Genomic DNA, 19,133 nt, shown 5'->3' on the forward strand with positions numbered 1-19,133 from the left:
TTTTTGGCCGATCACTTTATTTAATTCGTACCATATTCTATATAGTAGCATTGATGATTTTTATAAGTCGTAGGTCGACTTTTGTTTTTATTTGATAGTAACACTTATGTCCTTTGGAGATATGTATTTTTAGAATTGCTTTTTGATTTGTTTATTTGTGTACCCTTTTGTCGACAATAACAAACTCGTGTACCCTATCTTTACAGAGTTTTTTACTTTGTAGTTTTTCACCTTTTTACATACAAGTTTTTTAAAACTTTTATTCAGAATTAGACAATTTTGTACGTATTATTTTCACTAAAATTACCTCAGTTTCAGCATTATATATAGGTAGCAGCAATAATAATAAAGATCTGAACAAATGTAGTTGGGGTATTGTTATGGTGGTGGCAACATGTCTATTTTTATTTTTATTTATCTGTTCACCAGGTGATGGCTTATGGGATCAACACCTTGATTCGAACATTAAATGTTTTACATGGATCGATGATAATAAACAAGTGAAATGGCTCACATCCATAGACCACCGATCCAATAATCGAGTAATCTATCTCTATCTATCTATCTATGCATAATGCATTTATACATTCACTGCACTGTATTAACCCAATCATGTAAGTATATTTGCCCATCTACTCCGTCAAAGATCCAACAGTGTTTTACAAAAAACGGTCAAATGTAACACATGATTCTCCTATTCTGCATGAGACGGGGACTTTTACAAAATCGAAATTTGTGAGTTTTTTTTTTCTCTTACCAGCTACGAGACTAGATTGATCGATAGGTTATATAATAGCTTATGTATTTGTTTTATTATAATAGCTTATGATAAGAATTGAAAGTGAGAACAATGTGATAAAAAGAACAAGAGATTAGTTAGAATCGTGAATAGAGATGTGACTTAGATGCGATGCGGTTATATCATATTTTTGAAATGACAAAACGATTTGAATGTGATCAGAAAACAAAATTAGCAAAATTTGCTATTCGTAGCCTAAAACAATCTTGTATATATTTTTTCTTCTTAGTTTTAAGATTAGGAGCTAAACAAGCTTCAGTAGTATATTTTGGAGTTATTAATCTATTAGTTATTAGAAATACAACACAGTATAAGAGAAAACAATTATGTGCATGATGTTACCGAAAATAGCTCATGTGTTTATATATATTTTTCGTAATTTTATTACATATCATGTTTTCAAATAAATCAATAGTCGCATATTGATAAATATTTGTAAAAAAAAATACATAATTAAGAGAGATAATTTACCACACATACATTAGTTTAGGTGCTTTATCTCTTAAAAATATCAGTGGGGGATAAAAGTATAATTAGGTGCTAAACAAGCTGTTTTATTTTCATATATTAAGAACTTATCTATACTATTAAAAGGGAAGCATTATTTACAAGGCAAAATGAATCCTGAAATATATGACATAAAATGATCATGAATAAATTAAAAAGCATACAATACAAAAAGGACATTAAAGTAAATTTGATAATAAAAATGCACGGATCCTATATGCCCTGGATTAATTCTGTTCGGATCATGTATTAACTGTTTAGATCTGTTTTCCATACTCCTGTATCCAAACAGAATCGAAACAAGCATCTGCAATAAAATTCAAAAAAGGTTAGTAGTTTTGCGTAAACAATTTAAGGAAACAATAATTTTGATATTTATGTATATGTTTAATTTGGGCAATTAATTTCGAAATTGTATATATGTAAACTTATTTAATTTGATTTTATATTTTGAGATATATCCGGAAACAACAAATTATGATGTTACCTAATATACAAAATCATCTAAATGTTTATAGAAATAATTTAAATCGGTATCTACTAAAATCGAGCAATTAAATACAAAATTGTATATATGTATAAAAATATAATTTGGTTATATATTGTGAGATATCTGTAAACAATATTTATGATTTTATATTATGATTTCAAACATATGTATTACATATATACAATATGTTTAAATCTTGGATACTGAATTAAGATATACATACGTTTGAAACTACTTATAACTTATCATTTTATCAATGCATAAATGTGCGGATCCGAAAACATGTTACAACTAAAGTAAAACAACAATATTTTAAATATGTTTTTTTTTTCTTCAGCTTATCTAGCATAAGCATGTACAAAACAAGAGATAAAAGAATGTTAACTGACACGGCATGTATGTGTGATTCTATTAACTGAATGTTTCAAAGAAATTATTTTTCTTCATCAAATACTTTATTTTGTTTTGAATCAAACTATTACGTGTTTATGTGCTAAATATGTAGGAACATGATTTTGAGGAAATGAGAAAAGAATAATGGGACGGAAACGGGATGGAAGGAGGAATAAGATGAGATTAAAAAATTTCAAAAATCAAAATCCAGGATCATGTTAGAATTAAAATAAATTAATGCTTCCAATATATTATGTAACATATTTTTCAATTTATCTAACACAAAAATGTCAAAACAATATTCAAAAGAAAAAGAAAAAACATTAAACTATGTTCTATAATAGATAAAAAAAAAATCAACCATAGTTATGAGACATATACAAGACATGATGGATTTTATGTCCTAAATTAGACATACCATCTTTCTGTTACTATTTTTTAATATTATTGTTTTTACTGATAACAAAAACAAATTTGATCATTTTTTGTCTAAACCGAATTAAAAATAAATCAAATACTAAACTGATACAAAAAAAGTTTGGATTATGAATGTTAATAACATTTATTAAAAATATGTTTACAAACATAATCCGCATGTACGTAATAAATTATAAATGTGTTAGTAAATTTAGTTTTTAAAATCAACCCGCACGTATGTGTGGGTCCGAATCTAGTATACTCTTAAATTAACTGTACATATAAATTTTAAGAGTTTAAATTAGGTGCTAAACAACCTGTTTGATCTCTTAAAAAGGTTTTAAAATATCAGTGGGGGATAAAGCCAAAATACAAGGATGTAGCCCATCAGTTCATGTTTTACAAAAAATCAATACCAAAATCAATCATTAACTTATAATTAACCTTAGAGAAAAAAAAAGTAATTACACAAATGTAGTAACTTTGAAAAAAAGTTACAGCTTTTAAGCTGGTCAGTCAATTTTTATAAATCTATAAAATAAAATATCAAAGATAATCCCAATATCCAAATCTTCCACTATAATTGAAAGAAAAAAAAAAGACACCTTTTTAAAATTCAACCTCTCCTCCCACCATCTCTCTCTCTCTGCAAATTCTCAGTTTCTTCTAATCTTCTTTATAAATCTTCTGTTCTTTTATCAGAGAACCAAAAAAATCTCAGTCTCTTTTACAACAACAACAAAAAAAAATATGATAAACGGCTGGAGAAGAGCTTTTTGCACTTACATACCCAAAGAAACTACCCAATACAACGACGAAGACGTTAACGTTGTTGATTCACCGGACACTCATCGTTTCCGCCACAAATCAACTTCTCGGTTCGGTTTTTTCTCAACTCCTTCCACTCCTCGTTCTGATTCCAACACCGGAACTTACAGCCTCCGTTGTCGTACTTCAACAGCCACCTCCGTCGCCACCCCTACTCCGTCTCTTCCCGGAACTCCCAAGCTTAAGTGCAAAACCACCACCGGAGAGTTTACCACAACCCCGAGAAACAGAAGCCTCGTCTCTCTTTTTACACCTTCTTCTTCTTCTTATCCTCTCTCTCCAGCGAGCTTCTCCCTTCTCAAATCCAAACTCCGATTCATCAAAGTAAGAAACTTCGAATTTTTGTAGTTTTTGATTTTTGAATCTTTTTGATTTTAGCTAATTGTTTTCAGTTTGGATTTGAGCAGAGTAGCAGCAACAAATGTGGAATCTGTTTACAGAGTGTGAAATCAGGCCAAGGCACGGCGATTTTCACGGCGGAGTGTTCGCACACGTTTCATTTCCCCTGCGTTACTTCACGCGCCGCCGCGAATCTTAACCGGCTTGCTTCTTGTCCGGTTTGCGGATCTGAGATTCTAAATCACGCTAAACCGGAATCTAAAATCAAACCGGAAATTAAGAACAACAACAACAACAAGTCTCTCAGAGTTTACAACGACGACGAACCTTTAATTTCATCTCCGATATCTCCCGCCGGATTCCACACCATACTTGAATCCGACGAAAAAGAAGACGGCGGAGATGAGTTCAGTGGATTCTCCGTTAGTACTCCGTCACCTTTAACGGCGAAATTGTTGACGGATCGTAACGTCGACGTTAAGCTCTCACCGGAATCTGCCGTCGTTGCGTCAGGTAAAGGCTACGAGACTTGCTCTGTGGTCATGAAGGTGAAATCGCCGCCGTTTCCGACGGCGCGTGGATCTGCGCGTAGAGCTCCGGTCGATTTGGTAACCGTTTTAGACGTCAGCGGGAGAAACTCCGGGGAGAAATTGGAGACGATGAAGCGGACGATGAGGATTGTGATTTCGAATCTGAGGGATACGGATCGTTTGTCGATCGTCGCGTTTTCGTCTAGCTCGAAACGGTTATCGCCGCTACGGAGGATGACGGCGAACGGGAGGAGATCTGCGCGGAGGATCGTGGATATCGTCACCGTTCCAGGCTCCGTCGCCGGAGAAGGGATGAGTGTGAACGACGCGTTGAAGAAAGCGGTTAAGGTGTTAGACGATCGCCGGGTGCAAAACCCTTTCACCACCGTCTTCGTTTTAACGGACCGACAGGCCCATCAAACGGCCCAATTAGCCCATTCTAGAATCCCCGTGCACACCGTATGGTTTAACCGCGCGTTTCCCGAGGACGCGTTTGCGAGAAGCATCAACGGTTACTTGAGTTTGTCGGTTCAAGATCTCGGGTTAGAGCTCGGGTTAGTTTCCGGGTCGGGTCAAGGAGAGATAACTTCTGTTTACTCTCTTACGGGTCGACCCGCTTGGCTTGGAACCGGATTAATTCGGTTAGGTGATATGTACGCGGAGGAAGAAAGAGCCTTGCTGGTTGAAATCAAATCACCGGTTAATTCCTTAACCGGTAGTAGATCTCACAAAATCATGACCGTTCGATCTCGTTACGTGGACCCAACAACTCAAGAAACAAGAAACTCCGAAGATCGCGCGCTTTTAATACCAACACCGCTAACCGTACGATTATCAACAAATCCGAATATCTCACGGCTCAGAAACCTCCACGTAAGCACTCGAGCCGTGGCGGAGTCTCGTCGGCTGATAGAGCGTAACCATTACTCGGGAGCTCAGAGACTGCTGACCTCAGCTAGAGCTTTGCTTGTGCAGCACGGTTTGAGCACGAGCGATGTGTGCATACGTGGCTTAGACGCTGAGCTAGCGGATCTTAACGGTCTGAGAGGAAGACACGTGGCGGCATCGGAGAGTTTGGAGTCACTTACTCCGACGTCGGCTTGGAAAGCGGCGGAGAGGTTAGCTAAAGTGGCGATGGTGAGGAAACATATGAACAGAGTCAGTGACTTGCATGGGTTCGAAAACGCTAGATTCTAGTTTTTAAAAAAAATATTTATTATAAATATATTTTCCTTTGATTATTTAGGTTAAGAACTTTGTGTAATGATCTGATACAAACAAATAGTGTGGTGCATAAATGAAGTTATATTTGGACAAATGATAAGTTTGGAATATATATTTATACAATTGAGTCTATTATGTGATACAATTCTCACCTTAAAGTTGGTAGTCGGTTTTACCAAATCAGTTAAAAAATTCACATGTAATATAATATAGTGAATTTTTTTTTTTAATGTATGAGTCACCATTTTTTTTTTTTGTGGGATAAATATACTATTTTGATCTCTCAATCAATTTTCAAGATACAATCATCATATACAATTTTGTAATAGTAGAAGCAGTGGATATATAGTTGGGGTTATAATGGTTATTAGCAATGTGATAACTACAAAACATTTGTGCTTTTTGTACTATAACTTTTAAGAAGATGAATACAAGAATAACATGATTATAATGTAGAAGTATACCATTATATGGATCCACCATTATCAAATACAGTATCAAATACTAAATCTTATAAGCTTTAAGCAAATACGACGTGTAATAAATGATAAGAAAACATCAGTGTGAAATGAATATGCGATTTGAATGAAAATACGACTAGCTTTTCCTTTCGTGTTGTTGTTAACTTGTAGTCATTTAAATTGCTTTTAAGTTTTAACATACATTAATCATGAACATGATATTATCTTTTCTTTTTCACTTAATTACTATTTTATATATTGTTTTGCTTTAATAATTATGTAATGTAAAGTGAAACTTTTAAGCCAGAGCATATATTCTATGTGTACTTCTTCATAATGGGTGGTACATTATAAATACTAAAATGTAGTTAAAAATCGAGATGTAGCCTTTTCGCGGCTACACACTAATTAAATTCGTTGTATCCAAACTCGATGGTCAACAAATAATTTTCAAAGCAATACAATAAACTAGAAATAACACAATTCTATAGAGAAGAAACCTTATTAATATGATTGCAGTGCTAATTATTAGATTTGAGGAAATCATTTTAACGGCGGAATTTGTCTCTTTTTTGTCTGTTTGTTTGTCTCTTTATAGGCTTTTTAAATGATAGTAATTCATATAGTAGTACTATGATTGTTAATGTCACCTCTCGTATGAGTGTCGCTTTGCGTTACGCACAAGATGCATCATCATCATCATCATATTTTCGCAATTGTATATAGCAATTAATCGCTATAGATACTTGTTTAGAAAATTCAGTAGGTAGATCGATTTATCGGTCATATCTATATATTAACATATAAAACTCCTTAGACCATCATTACTGGTTAAAGTCATAAAACGTTACTCAAATAAAAAAAATTAATAATATTTTAATTGAAACAAATAGAAACTAATAACAAGTCGCCATGTGTAACAATAGTGTAGTAATCGTTTCTTTCGGGAGTAACTTGAAGAACGCTTCTCTTTTCTCTCTTGTCTTTTTAATATTTTTTATTATTTATTCATTAAACTTTTGATAAAGCAACGATATGAGTAACCATTGGTAATAATGCTCTTAGAAAGATACTTGGAGTACAGTTTTATCCAAAACTAAGTAAAGAAGAGTTTCAACTTCTTAGATAGACTAATTCTTGTAGAGAAACCCCATGATTTACTAGTTGATTATGTGAACGTTCAACCCAAGATATGAGATATTTACACATGGCAACTTTTTTAGATAATGGAGGTTTAAACTCAACTCGGTTAAATTGTTTTCATTTTATTTGCCCGACGACTATGTACAAACTTCTAGAAGTTCGAAAAAAATCATGTAACACTGGTCAAACAGTGAGAAAGGCGAAAACAAAATTATTCACTTAGTGGGAAGTATATGTTTTTGGTACGTTTAATTTGGATAGCGATGGTGCGTTCCACTTTGCAATAATGGTGCGCACGGCTATATCTAAAAGTTCATGTCATATCGAAACAAACAAGTCTGAAGATTTAATTTCATTTTAAAGTATCAAGAGATCCTTAGTTAATTTAGTATATATATACACGGACAAGTATTAGATTAAGTATAGAGTATAGACCAAAAGGCAAAATGTAATTCACAAATTTATGTTAGTGGAGAGTTTTGAAATGATCAACTGGACAAAATGAGTCTAAAATAATTATCTTAATTAATAACCTTTTTAAATTTATTATAATATACTTTAGCCAAACATTAAGCTCTCCAAACATTAACCTTTTTAAATTTATTATAATATACTATAGACAGGGATCAGCAAGGCTCGTCCTTTGTCTTTCCTGGTACGCTTGTGCCACTAGCGTTGGTTTCCACATCGTGTTTGTATTTAAGTTTCTGTTTTAATAAATTAAGGGAGGCATTGCTTCCCTTGTCTTACAAAAATAAAATAAAACATAAAGAGCTTTAAACCTTCGGGTTGTATCATTTGTATTCTTTTGACGCCTTGAGCTTGAGCCTTGCTACGGCTACATCCGTTTGAAAAGATCAATGTAGCCGTAGATCTTGGTTTTACAGTCAAGTGTTCAAATTTACTGAGGATCCGTAAGTTTTTTTTGTCTTGGCAAGTGATCAAAGTTGGTGCTGTCATCCAAAGTTCAAATACTAGGAGAAAAAAAGACCATACGTGTGTACAGAGAACTATAACTTTTATACACAAACCCAAACATTTTTCTACAAAAAGATAATTAATTCCAAAAAGCAGAGCTCATATTGAGAAAAAAAAATCATGATCCCAAACATTTTTTCTAACTTCTTTAAGAAATGTAGCATAATAAGAAGTTGTGAAAAGACTTATAAGACTACTACTCTAAAAATAGAGCTGTTTACATTGGGAAGGATCTACCTCTGTTGGACAATAAGGACACTTGAACGACTTTGCTCCATTCCTCGACATCCTGTTGATAGTCTGGTTGGAAATGACATGACCGCAACTCATTCTCATCGGCGGATTATCTTCACTCGAGTGTTCTTTAGAGACAGGACAGACAAAGACTGAGTGGAAACGATACTCTTCAGGGAGTTTCACAGGTACAAGAAGTTGCTCCATTGTTTGCCATTCTTTCCTTTTCTCTGGCAGCAAGTTCAAGTATTTCAAAAACGTCGGTAAAACTTCTGAACCAGCTGCAAGTGTTACAACTAAAGGACTCTCTGATGATTCACCGAGTAGGTTGCAGTATTGTTGGGTTAGTTCCTTGGCAGCGTTGGTCCATAACGCGGGTGAGAGGAACTCTGCGTATGGGGATTTATCGAGGTTTCTGTTCCATAAGAGAGAGCCCATGAGTTTCTGGATCTCTGGGAACCATCTATCTGAATATGCAGTAATGTGTTTCCTCGCGTAGCTGATAGCTTCTTTGGTGTCCTTGTCTTGCGCTATTTCCAGGAAGTGAAGGCTGTGAAGTTTCAACTCAAGATCTGACTTTGCAAGCTTTAGCTTGTCAGAGTTTGAGGCAACCCACTTAAGAGCTGGTCCGAGATCTCTTTTGCTCATGGCTTCAAGTATCCTATGCATTTCCATGAAGGGTTTTGTAGCAGAAGGATCAGGCTCAGGCTCAGGCTCACCAGACTCAGAGATGAAACTGTCACCAATGTCGAACATGCCTTGCCTGTAGAAAAAACCAGCTATTACCTGGTGAAGCGCATGACGATCAAACTCGACGTTTCTGTAAGCCGTATTTATGTCTGGATTCAGAGTTTTGTCCAGAGCTTTAAGGTATTTGTTCAGAGCTCCACTTAGTTCCTTCTGAGTGGCTTCCACTTGTTTGGTCGGTGCAATCTCCTTAAAAGTTTTCTTCAGATCAGCAACAAGAGACTTATGATGAAGTGGTTCATCATCTGAGGAGCCAGTGGGTGGTGCCTCCTGAATCGTGTTCAACGCCTTGTCGATTTCTTGAGACAATCTATCTACAACTTCCTGAGTTTTGCTGTAGCAAAGCTTCTGCTTTTTGGTAACACGATCAAACGCATCTCTCACAGTCTTCAGCTCCATTCTCTAACTAAGATTAATCTCAATCACACTAGTAATACTGAAACAAGTAATCAAAAACACAGAATCATATCTACAATAACACTGAATCAAAGCAAGAGACTAATCATTAATCAATATATGATCATCCAAATGATTCGAGACATCAAATAAATACGAAACAGTTCCGATTACTCTATATTCAATAATCAAATACAATCAGAAACGAAAGATCCAGAACACAAAACGAATCCAGAGAATTTGACGATTTTGCGAATCAGAAAAACCGTGGATGAAGCGAAGAAGAATATACAAAGTCATAGATATCTATATATAATCTAATACATGTTAAGTGAGAGAGATGAACCTGTAAAAAAATCCGATGAAGATAATAACCGCCGGAAAAAAAGGAGAAAGATGAATTCGCCGCCGATTTCGATTTTCTTCAGAGCTTTCTTTGAAAGTTATTTATTTATTTCATTTTCTCATCTCTTTGATCTTGAAGATGAGTCTCAGCCGTTGGATTTGATCCGTTTCTTTGAAATAATTATTTGGGCCGAACTATAAGGCCCACTAGTCACACTTACGGATTAAAAACCCAAATGTTGAGAAATAAGCCGACGTTTTGGAGGTAATAAAAAAGAGATTAGACTAACCTATAAATATTCATTGAAATATGAAAACTGCGTATATATATATATATATATATATTTTTAGTTTTGTTGTATCACTGTTTATTATTACATTTATTCTTAGCTGTTTTGATATCGTTTACTTTTTTTTTTATTTGTCAAAAGTTAAAAAAAGTAGAGGTGTAAAGATGACAATAATTTATTTATTTTAGATTTTATAAAGAAAAAAGAGGTAAAGTAATATCTAAATTTTAAAACTTTGTAGATTGAGTAAATTTTTTATTTTTTACTTTTTTAATAAAAGAGTTACATAGGTAAGAGGAGGAGATTTCTCAATTTCACTCATTCTTTTTTTTTTACCAAAAATGAAGATTTCCAAATTTTTTTCTCACCAACCAACCAAACAAAAAAAAAAGAAAAGAATCCATAAATAAGGAAAAAAAAACAAAAAATAATAAATGTTAAAATATTTGTTACCATTTAAAGAGAGATATGGGAGATACAAACAACGGCAAGTGATAGAGAGGAATTGTGAGAGGCGCGCAGGAAGATGGCGCATAATAGCAAAAGACCTAATAGTTTAATTCATCAGGGGGTCCTCGAGTTTCCATTGTCTTGCTCTTTATTCCCCTCAAAACCTAAAAAGCCCAACGAGACAGAGCGCACCCTTCTTCCCCCTTATCTCCTCTTTTTATCTCTTTCGCAGCTTTTTCTTCTCTCTTCTCTCTTTACAGATCTATATGCTTTCTCTGTCAATCGTTTCGCTTTCTTTCTCTCCATCGGTTTCGTCAGATCTCATCGATTTCTCGGCGTTTCATCGGTTTCAGGTCAATTCCAGGTAATTTTTCTATCCGATTCATCGATTTCTAATCCAATTTCGATCAGATTTGTCGATTTCGAGTCTTTTTTCGATCAGATTTGAGATCTGGTGATCGATTTTGTGAGTTTTCTGTGTTTTTTTTAATATATCAAAAGATCAATCTCGATTTCTATATTTTTGATTGAATCCACACGATTTTTCTGGGTTTTTTTTTTGTTTTTTTGGTCAAAAGCTCGATCTCGATTGCTACAGTCTTTGGATTGAATTGAGATTATTTTCTGGAAACAAGATCGATTTTGTAATTTTTCTGTGTTTTTGTCAAAGGTTCAATCTTGATTGCTACAGTTTTTGGATTGATTTGAGTTTATTTTCTGGGCTTTTTTTTTTTGTGTTTTTGTCAAAAGTTTATGAAATTGATTTTATTGATCTGAAAAATCGGAACTTTGGTGATAACAATGGAGTTTTTTTTTTTGTTTGCAGGGATTTGATAATTGGTAGGCTGTTTTAACGCAAAGATGAATGGTTATGAAGAGGTAAGCAAACCCATCTTTTTTCTGTTTCTTTGTGTGCTTTCATCGAATTCACATGCAAGCTACACCGTTTTACATGATTCGGATATGTTTACATTGCAGGACCTTGATGATAGAGCTGGATATGATGACTATTACAGCGGTGATGAGGACCTTGATGAGTATGAAGATGACGAGGAGGAGGAGGAAGAAGAAAGAAGACCTCCAAAGGAAGAATTGGAATATCTCGAGTTGCGCGAAAAGTTGAAGGAAACAATGAGGAAGAACCTGAGGAAAGGAAGTGCCAACGCTCAATCTTCACAGGAAAGAAGAAGAAAACTTCCTTATAACGAGTATGTGGTCTGGCTTAAGTACATTTTTTCTAATTATTACAGTATTCTGGAATGTGTTTTGATGATGATGATCACCTAATTTATCTTTTTTTTTTTTTTTTTATGCAGCTTTGGTTCCTTCTTTGGTCCTTCGCAGCCTGTTATTTCTTCAAGAGTTATACAAGAAAGCAAATCATTGCTAGAGAATGAGCTACGGACAGCTAAAATGTCCAATTCAAGTCAAACGGTATTTGCAATTGATCTCTTTTCCTCTTTGTGTGTTTATCATTTAAGATTTTTTTGCTGATGGAGTTTTTTTCTTTTGGGGTGCAGAAGAAAAGACCTGTTTCAGGTTCAGGCACTAAGAATGTATCACAAGAGAAGCGGCCTAAAGTTGTGAATGAGGTGAGAAGAAAAGTTGAGACTCTTAAGGATACACGAGACTATTCGTTTTTGTTTTCCGATGATGCGGAGCTTCCTGTTCCGAAGAAGGAATCTCTCTCTCGAAGTGGCTCATTTCCTAATTCTGGTATGTTGTGTCTTCTGAAAATCTTGTTTGCTATTCTGTGTTCTTTAAAGCATACCATTTTCATGGAGATAACTTATACAGGTTTTTTGCTGATGTTCAAGAGGCTCGATCTGCTCAATTATCAGCAAGGCCCAAACAATCATCAGGTACCAATGGTAGAACTGCTCACGGTCCTCCTCGTGAGGAGAAGAGACCTGTTTCAGCTAATGGACATTCAAGACCTTCTTCCTCTGGTAGCCAAATGAATCATTCAAGACCTCCTTCCTCGGGCAGCCAAATGAATCATTCAAGACCGGCTTCCTCAGGCAGCCAAATGCAGTCGAGAGCTGTTACAGGGAGACCTTCTTCCTCAGGCAGCCAAATGCAAAATTCAAGACCGCCTTCTGCTGGTAGCCAAATGCAACAAAGGGCAGCGTCATCAGGCAGCCAGAGACCAGGTCCCTCGACAAACCGTCAAGCACCTATGAGGCCACCAGGTTCATGTTCCACAATGAATGGTCAATCAGCTAATCGTAATGGTCAATCAGCTAGCCGGAATGGCCAACCAAATTCCAGATCAGATTCCCAAAGACCAGCTCCTGCGAAAGTGCCAGTCGATCATAGGAAACAGATGAGCAGTAGCAATGGAGTCGGTCCTGGTCGGTCAGCGGCCATAGCAAGACCTTTGCCTTCTAAGACTTCACTGGAAAGAAGACCCTCCATGTTGGCGGGAAAGAGTTCTATTCAAAATGCTCAGAGACCGTCCTCATCAAGACCAATGTCATCGGATCCTAGGCAACGGGTAGTAGAACAGAGAAAGGTTTCTCGTGACATCGCCACACCCCGAATGATACCAAAACAATCAGTGCCTACCTCCAAACACCAGGTATCATGATCATGATCATGATCTTTCACGTCTCTCTCTCTTATGTCTTTTCTCTAGCAGGGCACTAATTTGTCAAATAATATGTATAGATGATGAGTAAACCAGCGCCCAAGAGACCTCCCTCACGTGATATAGATGATAGGAGGCTGCTGAAGAAGAAGAAGCCTGCAACAAGGTCGGAGGATGAAGAAGCATTCAACATGCTTAGACAGTTGTTGTAAGTACTGCTCTTCCTAGTCTCAAATCCATTACTAACTTGTCTCCTGATACTTATATGGGTTTTGTGTTTCCATTTCAGACCCAGCAAGCGTTTTTCTAGGTATGACGATGATGACATAAACATGGAAGCAGGCTTTGAAGATATCCAAAAGGAAGAGAGACGAAGGTACATATTAGTATCTTGGTCACAAGTTTCATTTATTTGTTTCTTTGATATTCCTTAACGATGATTCATGTTGAATTGTTTAAAATGCAGTGCAAGAATCGCAAGGGAGGAAGATGAAAGAGAACTTAAGCTCTTAGAGGAAGAAGACAGGAGAGAAAGACTGAGAAAGAAGAAGCTAAGCCGTTAAAAAGTTAGAAGCATCCTTTTGCTCTTTTGTCTTCTTTTAGGACTTCAGATCTTTTTTTTTTAGTGTTACCTCATTTAAATCTCTTTGGCCGCTTGGGGCAAAAAAAAAAAAAAGAGTTTTAATCTTTCTTCTTCTCTTGTTTTCAAATTAAGGATCTTTTGTTCTTGGAATTGTACAATTAGTAATATTATCTTTATTGGGGTCACTTCAAGAATCTGCTGGAAACCTCCCAAGTTAGTGAAAGCTTGATTCGTTTTTTTTTTTTTTGCTGGGTAAAACATAGAGAGGATAATAAAGAAAAAGAAACAAAGAAAAGAATATTTCTTTATTCACGTGTAGCTCCTTTGGTTAATAAAGTTTCACTTTTTTTTGCAAGTCCAATAATAAGATTACTGTGATGCTTGGTCCTTTTCTTTTTGCTAAGAACTTTATTTGAAATTATCAAATGGTGACCAAAGAAGAAGATTGTCTTCCTCCTGCGACGGAGGCGCCGCTGAGATGTGATTCTCCTTCTTCATCAACTCCTCTCGCGGTGTTACATACTGTTCGAAGCATAGAAATCGTCGAATCTTCCTTTCTTTCTCCCGTTTGGTATGTATATTGTTTTTTACTTACCTTTTTGGTTTCTGTGATGAGTTTGGACTCTGAGACATACATAGACTCAAAAAACATTTTCCAGGTTACTGGTGATCTTTTGCATCATTAACTTGTTAAACTACATGGATCGTGGTGCGATAGCGAGCAATGGTGTCAACGGAAGTACCCGGAGTTGTAATGATAAGGGAAAATGCACTCTTGCAACTGGAATTCAGTAATATATTAAAAGTTGATGGATTACTCATTTTCTAACTTTTTATTCTGTTTTTACTTTGGCTGTTTTGATCTAAAAGTTGCGTATTTTAGGGGACATTTTAACCTAAGTAATTTCGAAGATGGTGTATTGTCATCTTCATTTATGGTTGGGCTTCTTATTGCATCACCAATCTTTGCTTCATTGGCAAAAAGGTGATCAGAAGAACTTTTTGTTTGTTTGTTTCGTTTCCCTCTTCTAATGTCTCAAACTTATTGAAGTGTTTTTTGTTTTGTTTTTAGTGCAGCTTCAATCCTTTTAGACTTATTGGAGTAGGTTTAACTGTTTGGACTGTTGCAGTTCTTGGTTGTGGCAGTTCCTTTGCCTTTTGGTTTATCGTCTTATGCCGTATGTAAGTTGTTCTGTTTTTTCTCTACACCATATGATTGGTTTTTGTGTTGGTGTTTTATTATGTAACGTTTTGGCATTGAATGCAAATACTCTTATCATTATTACTCGTAGGTTCGTTGGTGTAGGTGAAGCTTCTTTCATTAGTCTTGCAGCTCCATTTATAGATGATAATGCTCCTCAGAAACAGGTCTCTGGTTTGATCTTTTGTTTTGCACTTCTCGTGAAGCCAAATGCACCATTCTTTACAAGCTTGTTTGTTAACCGTTTTTTTCCCAGAAAGCTGCATGGCTTGGACTGTTTTACATGTGTATACCAAGTGGTGTTGCTCTTGGTTATGTCTATGGCGGATATGTAAGTTATATTTGTTGTCAAAAACTCTTTAGAAAAACGAGTCGCATTGTGTGATTCCTTGTTGATGCTTTTAGGTCGGGAAACATTTTGGTTGGCGGTACGCGTTTTGGGGTGAAGCTGTTTTAATGGCTCCATTTGCTGTTCTTGGTTTTGTAATGAAACCTTTGCAGTTAAAAGGTTAGGAACAAATCTTGTCTTATGTTTTATATTAAGCATGAACTGTTAAAGATATTGATTTGAGAAAATAGTGAACAGGGTTTCCTTCTACTGATTCGATAAAGACGGTTAGATCAACTGAAGTAATGACTCCATCAGCTGGTGAGTTTTATAATCTCTCTTCTATGGTAATGTAATTGTACTCTGGATTATACAATTTTGCAGTGACACTTGCCTTTTGCAGGCTCAGAGACATTGACAAACGACAATCGTCTTCAGGTTGGTAATGAGCTTGAGCATGATCAGTTTGAGGTCTCTATCGAAACTAGCAAGTGAGTAGATTTCATTGTACGTATCTTTGTTTCTTTATTCTCTTCCATATGCTTATATATATTTATCGAATCTTTGTTTCAACTATGATATATATATATAGGTCAAGTTATACGAATGCGGTTTTGAAATCATTTACTGGATTTGCGAAAGACATGAAGGTTCTGTATAAAGAGAAGGTCTTTGTTGTCAATGTCTTAGGTAATGTATTCCTCTTTCTTTTTCTATTCGTCTTCTTACACTCTTTGATACATCCACTTTGCCTTAAACAGGTTATGTATCATACAATTTTGTAATAGGAGCATACTCATATTGGGGACCAAAGGCGGGTTATAATATTTATAAAATGGTAAAACAGTCATTCATCGGTTGTCTTTTTATTGTTTCATGAAAGATTACAATAACTGTAACTTGACAGAGAAACGCGGATATGATCTTCGGGGCTGTAACTATCATTTGTGGGATCGTTGGAACATTATCAGGAGGCTTTGTACTTGATCGTGTCACTGCTACAATCCCAAATGCTTTTAAGGTAATAAAAGAGCTTTTCTTCTAGTTTTCGGATTACGCCGGTTTTTTTTTAATCTCTTACTCTTGGATTCAGCTCTTATCCGGAGCAACATTTCTCGGGGCGGTATTTTGCTTCGCTGCATTTACCCTAAAGAGTTTGTACGGTTTCATCGCACTGTTTGCCTTAGGAGAGCTTCTTGTGTTTGCTACACAGGTAAAGAGTAAACTCTGATAGAGTATATTGTATTGTTGTTGTAATGTAAACTGCTCATAAAGAACAGCTTCATCTTTCTTCTTCTTCTTCTTCTTCTTCTTCAGGCTCCAGTGAATTATGTGTGTTTGCATTGTGTGAAGCCAAGTTTAAGACCATTATCAATGGCTATCTCCACAGTCGCAATTCACATATTTGGCGATGTTCCTTCTTCACCTCTTGTCGGTATCGTTCAGGTAAAAATATCAAATCCTGGAAGAAAATAAACTCAGAACTTTCCTAAAGCTAAAATGCTCCATTGTTGTATACGCATGCAGGATCACATCAACAGTTGGAGAAAAACCGCGTTGATGCTTACATCGATTCTGTTCTTAGCCGCTGCAATATGGTTTATAGGTAAAACAAATCTCAAATCCTTGAGCTCGAATGATCACAGATGAAAAGGCTTTCTTGTCCATATCAAGAACTAGTTCGATCTTTTTTTTTTGCTTTTGCTAGGGATATTCATAAACAGTGTAGATCGGTTTAATCAAGAAGAAACTGGAAGTGAGAGCCTGAGGACGCAAGAACAATCGATTGTAAATCCATGATACTACTTAAGCTAAATAGGAATCTGTATCTATTAAATATTTAACTAGGGTCTTGTATCCAAAACATGTTCTGTTTTTTGTAATGAGTTTGGGAGTTTGAGACAATAGACTCTTGATTACTTCTTCAGTCTATGTACTATCTTCTTCATAAAAAACCTTTTTCAGGTTACTAGGTGATGTTTTTGCATCATCAACTTGTTAAACTACATGGATCGTGGTGCCATAGCCAGAGCATTGGTGTCGTTGTGAGGAAAAAGGCAAATGCACTCTTGCTACTGGAATTAGTTCAGTAAGATGTATACATTTTTTTTGATGTACTGTAGAGTCAGGATGTTGTTATCTTCATAATTAAAAGCGAAAGTACTTTGATTCCTTGAGCATAAAAGTAAAGCTTTCTGGCTTAATTGCAAATTAGTACATAATAAAATCTCTAAAACTTTTTAACAAAAAAAAAAAAAAAAAAGATTCCTAAACTAATAACAAGCCACTATGTGACACTAGTCTGAGAGGACAGGCATAGACAGAAGCATCGAGAGAAATATTCAGGCATCGACAGAAGCAGCGTATAACAAGTTAAGGCCAGTATGTGACGAGTCAGAGAGGACAGCACCAGACCACTCAACGTTCGCCCAAACCTCCCACCATCCCTCGGCTCCTTGGCGTCTCGTCAGGGAAAGCTCGGCATACCAAAGCTCCAAACTCTGATCAGAACCTTGAGGCCGGCGGGGTGCTGCTTGCCAGAAGATGGCCATCCTGTCAACAGAGAAGGCGCAGATTTTGATGATATCAAAACCAGAAGAGTGTTGCTGCTGCTGCTGCTGCAGCTCATCCAAACCATTCACTTCCTTCCTGAGAGTCTCATTGGGTAAACGCCAAAGTAATTTCCCGGCGATACCACGGCAGAACAATGCCTCGGCTAACAACCAATCCTTTCTAGTTTCAGGGTTAGACTCTGTTGTTCCGTTTGTCATAAACGTACGATTACTTGGTGAGAAGGCAAAGATCTGACCATCCTCATCCACCGCGTAAACATACTTCTCGTCGTCTTTTGGTATAACTATCACCACGCTTTGTTTGATTTTGAGAGGCATCTTGGGGGTAAAGACAGACAAAAACTCCCAAGCTCCGGTTTCCAAATCAAACACTTCAACCCAGTTTGAGGAATCAGCGACATCATCCTCCCTCCCAGCACCCACCAAACACGTATATCTTCTTCTTGTCTATCAAACTCGCCGATGCTCCACTCCTAGCCATCTTCATGGGGGTAACGCGGTAAATTGTGTGCTTGATACAGTCAAAAAACGTGACTTCCGATGTGGGTTTGCCGTTGATGAGTCCACCGATAGTATAGATCCCCCAGTCCGTCTCCACGAAACAGGATCCTGATTCCGGGGCCTGATATAAGCAGCTCGAGTGGACCGGTTTGAGCCGACGTTGCACGGGGTGGAGGACGAACCACCGTGGGCTTGGATCTGGATACATGTGCATAAATACGTAGAGATATGGCTCGACGGTACCAATCCGATATCTCATGGCCCTGAGTTCATGGGATTCTGGGACAAACCGGTGTCTCCTGGAGACCATGGATAAGGCCACGAGGTCTAATCTCGACACCTGAGCCAGCCAATTTACAGCCACCTCATCTGGCAACAGCGACCATAACTCCTCCGTCTCATTGCTCCTCGTTGTCTTCATCCAGACACAACCTAATTTAATCTCAATGCCCTGTTTAGTGTACTATCTCCAACTATTTATATCTGAGAAATAATACCTTAAAAGGAAAATAAACAAAAAGAAAAGGAAAAGAAACAATACCAAAGACATTGAATCAATGGACGAACCAATCGGTTTAGGGCGGTTCAATTTCAAAACCAAAATTAACATTTTTTTTAATACAATATATAACAGAGTGTATTTTTTTTTGACAGGAAACAAAGGAAAGAGTATAAGATTTCTTGAAGAACTAACTGGATGAGCTTTTCCAAAAGACTCGCAGTCAGAAAGTGCTGAAAGATTCATATTATTGAACAAAGTGAAACTGGTCTTTTATAAATAGACCT

General features: G+C 36.3%; 4 protein-coding genes and 1 pseudogene across 21 annotated transcripts; 3 read left to right on the forward strand and 2 right to left on the reverse strand.

Moving 5' to 3' along the window:
- Positions 1–3,165: 3,165 nt before the first annotated feature.
- On the forward strand, positions 3,166–5,621 carry LOC104713711 (E3 ubiquitin-protein ligase WAVH1). The gene is made up of 2 exons (XM_010430895.3): positions 3,166–3,758; positions 3,842–5,621. Exons 1-2 carry the CDS (start codon positions 3,357–3,359, stop codon positions 5,498–5,500), a joined length of 2,061 nt encoding a protein of 686 aa, XP_010429197.1. The 5' UTR covers positions 3,166–3,356; the 3' UTR covers positions 5,501–5,621.
- Positions 5,622–8,132: 2,511 nt separating this feature from the next.
- LOC104713712 (protein RMD5 homolog) lies at positions 8,133–10,133 on the reverse strand. Its single transcript, XM_010430896.3, has 2 exons — positions 9,833–10,133; positions 8,133–9,526 (listed from the first exon to the last, which is right to left on the reverse strand). Exon 2 carries the CDS (start codon positions 9,487–9,489, stop codon positions 8,311–8,313), a length of 1,179 nt encoding a protein of 392 aa, XP_010429198.2. The 5' UTR covers positions 9,490–9,526; positions 9,833–10,133; the 3' UTR covers positions 8,133–8,310.
- Positions 10,134–10,553: 420 nt separating this feature from the next.
- Positions 10,554–13,929, forward strand: LOC104713715 (uncharacterized). Of its 2 annotated transcripts, none has more exons than XM_010430900.3 (9): positions 10,554–10,935; positions 11,398–11,450; positions 11,550–11,779; positions 11,888–12,005; positions 12,092–12,287; positions 12,389–13,152; positions 13,242–13,369; positions 13,451–13,537; positions 13,628–13,929. In XM_010430900.3, exons 2-9 carry the CDS (start codon positions 11,433–11,435, stop codon positions 13,722–13,724), a joined length of 1,638 nt encoding a protein of 545 aa, XP_010429202.1. In that variant the 5' UTR covers positions 10,554–10,935; positions 11,398–11,432; the 3' UTR covers positions 13,725–13,929. The 2 variants fall into 2 exon arrangements, with proteins under 2 accessions (XP_010429202.1, XP_087322566.1); XM_087466440.1 differs by having other exon boundaries at positions 10,596–10,935; positions 12,369–13,152.
- LOC104713713 (putative sphingolipid transporter spinster homolog 3) lies at positions 13,680–17,242 on the forward strand. 17 transcript variants are annotated; one of them, XM_087466447.1, is made up of 17 exons: positions 13,680–13,727; positions 14,186–14,315; positions 14,404–14,535; positions 14,628–14,729; positions 14,817–14,926; positions 15,037–15,112; positions 15,202–15,276; positions 15,351–15,453; positions 15,532–15,594; positions 15,677–15,764; positions 15,866–15,963; positions 16,062–16,111; positions 16,181–16,294; positions 16,367–16,486; positions 16,591–16,719; positions 16,801–16,879; positions 16,982–17,242. In XM_087466447.1, coding segments are annotated over exons 5-17 (1,089 nt in total). In that variant the 5' UTR covers positions 13,680–13,727; positions 14,186–14,315; positions 14,404–14,535; positions 14,628–14,729; positions 14,817–14,924; the 3' UTR covers positions 17,074–17,242. The 17 variants fall into 17 exon arrangements, 13 of the variants coding, with proteins under 13 accessions (XP_087322573.1, XP_087322570.1, XP_010429199.2 ...); XM_087466444.1 differs by having other exon boundaries at positions 13,686–13,727; positions 14,183–14,315; positions 16,035–16,111; XR_015566510.1 differs by lacking the exon at positions 13,680–13,727 and having other exon boundaries at positions 14,137–14,315; positions 14,822–14,926; positions 15,677–15,780; positions 16,035–16,111.
- Positions 17,243–17,395: 153 nt separating this feature from the next.
- On the reverse strand, positions 17,396–18,829 carry LOC147939271 (F-box/kelch-repeat protein SKIP6-like; annotated as a pseudogene).
- Between the last annotated feature and the right edge of the window lie 304 nt (positions 18,830–19,133).

Source organism: Camelina sativa, chromosome 9 (assembly GCF_030686135.1).
Source record: "Camelina sativa cultivar CO46 ecotype springtype chromosome 9, ASM3068613v1".
NCBI classification, from domain to species: domain Eukaryota; kingdom Viridiplantae; phylum Streptophyta; class Magnoliopsida; order Brassicales; family Brassicaceae; genus Camelina; species Camelina sativa.

Bases quoted from the DNA above. Each gene is read 5' to 3' on its own strand.
- LOC104713711 (XM_010430895.3), top strand. From the start codon at position 3,357: ATGATAAACGGCTGGAGAAGAGCTTTTTGCACTTACATACCCAAAGAA. The intron at 3,759-3,841 runs GTAAGAAACTTC...GGATTTGAGCAG, and splicing joins CCAAACTCCGATTCATCAAA to AGTAGCAGCAACAAATGTGG.
- LOC104713712 (XM_010430896.3), bottom strand. From the start codon at position 9,489: ATGGAGCTGAAGACTGTGAGAGATGCGTTTGATCGTGTTACCAAAAAG.
- LOC104713715 (XM_010430900.3), top strand. The intron at 12,006-12,091 runs GTATTTGCAATT...TTTGGGGTGCAG, and splicing joins TGTCCAATTCAAGTCAAACG to AAGAAAAGACCTGTTTCAGG. The intron at 13,538-13,627 runs GTACATATTAGT...TTTAAAATGCAG, and splicing joins CAAAAGGAAGAGAGACGAAG to TGCAAGAATCGCAAGGGAGG.
- LOC104713713 (XM_010430897.3), top strand. From the start codon at position 14,170: ATGGTGACCAAAGAAGAAGATTGTCTTCCTCCTGCGACGGAGGCGCCG. The intron at 15,454-15,531 runs GTTAGGAACAAA...AATAGTGAACAG, and splicing joins GAAACCTTTGCAGTTAAAAG to GGTTTCCTTCTACTGATTCG. The intron at 16,112-16,180 runs GTAAAACAGTCA...GTAACTTGACAG, and splicing joins GTTATAATATTTATAAAATG to AGAAACGCGGATATGATCTT.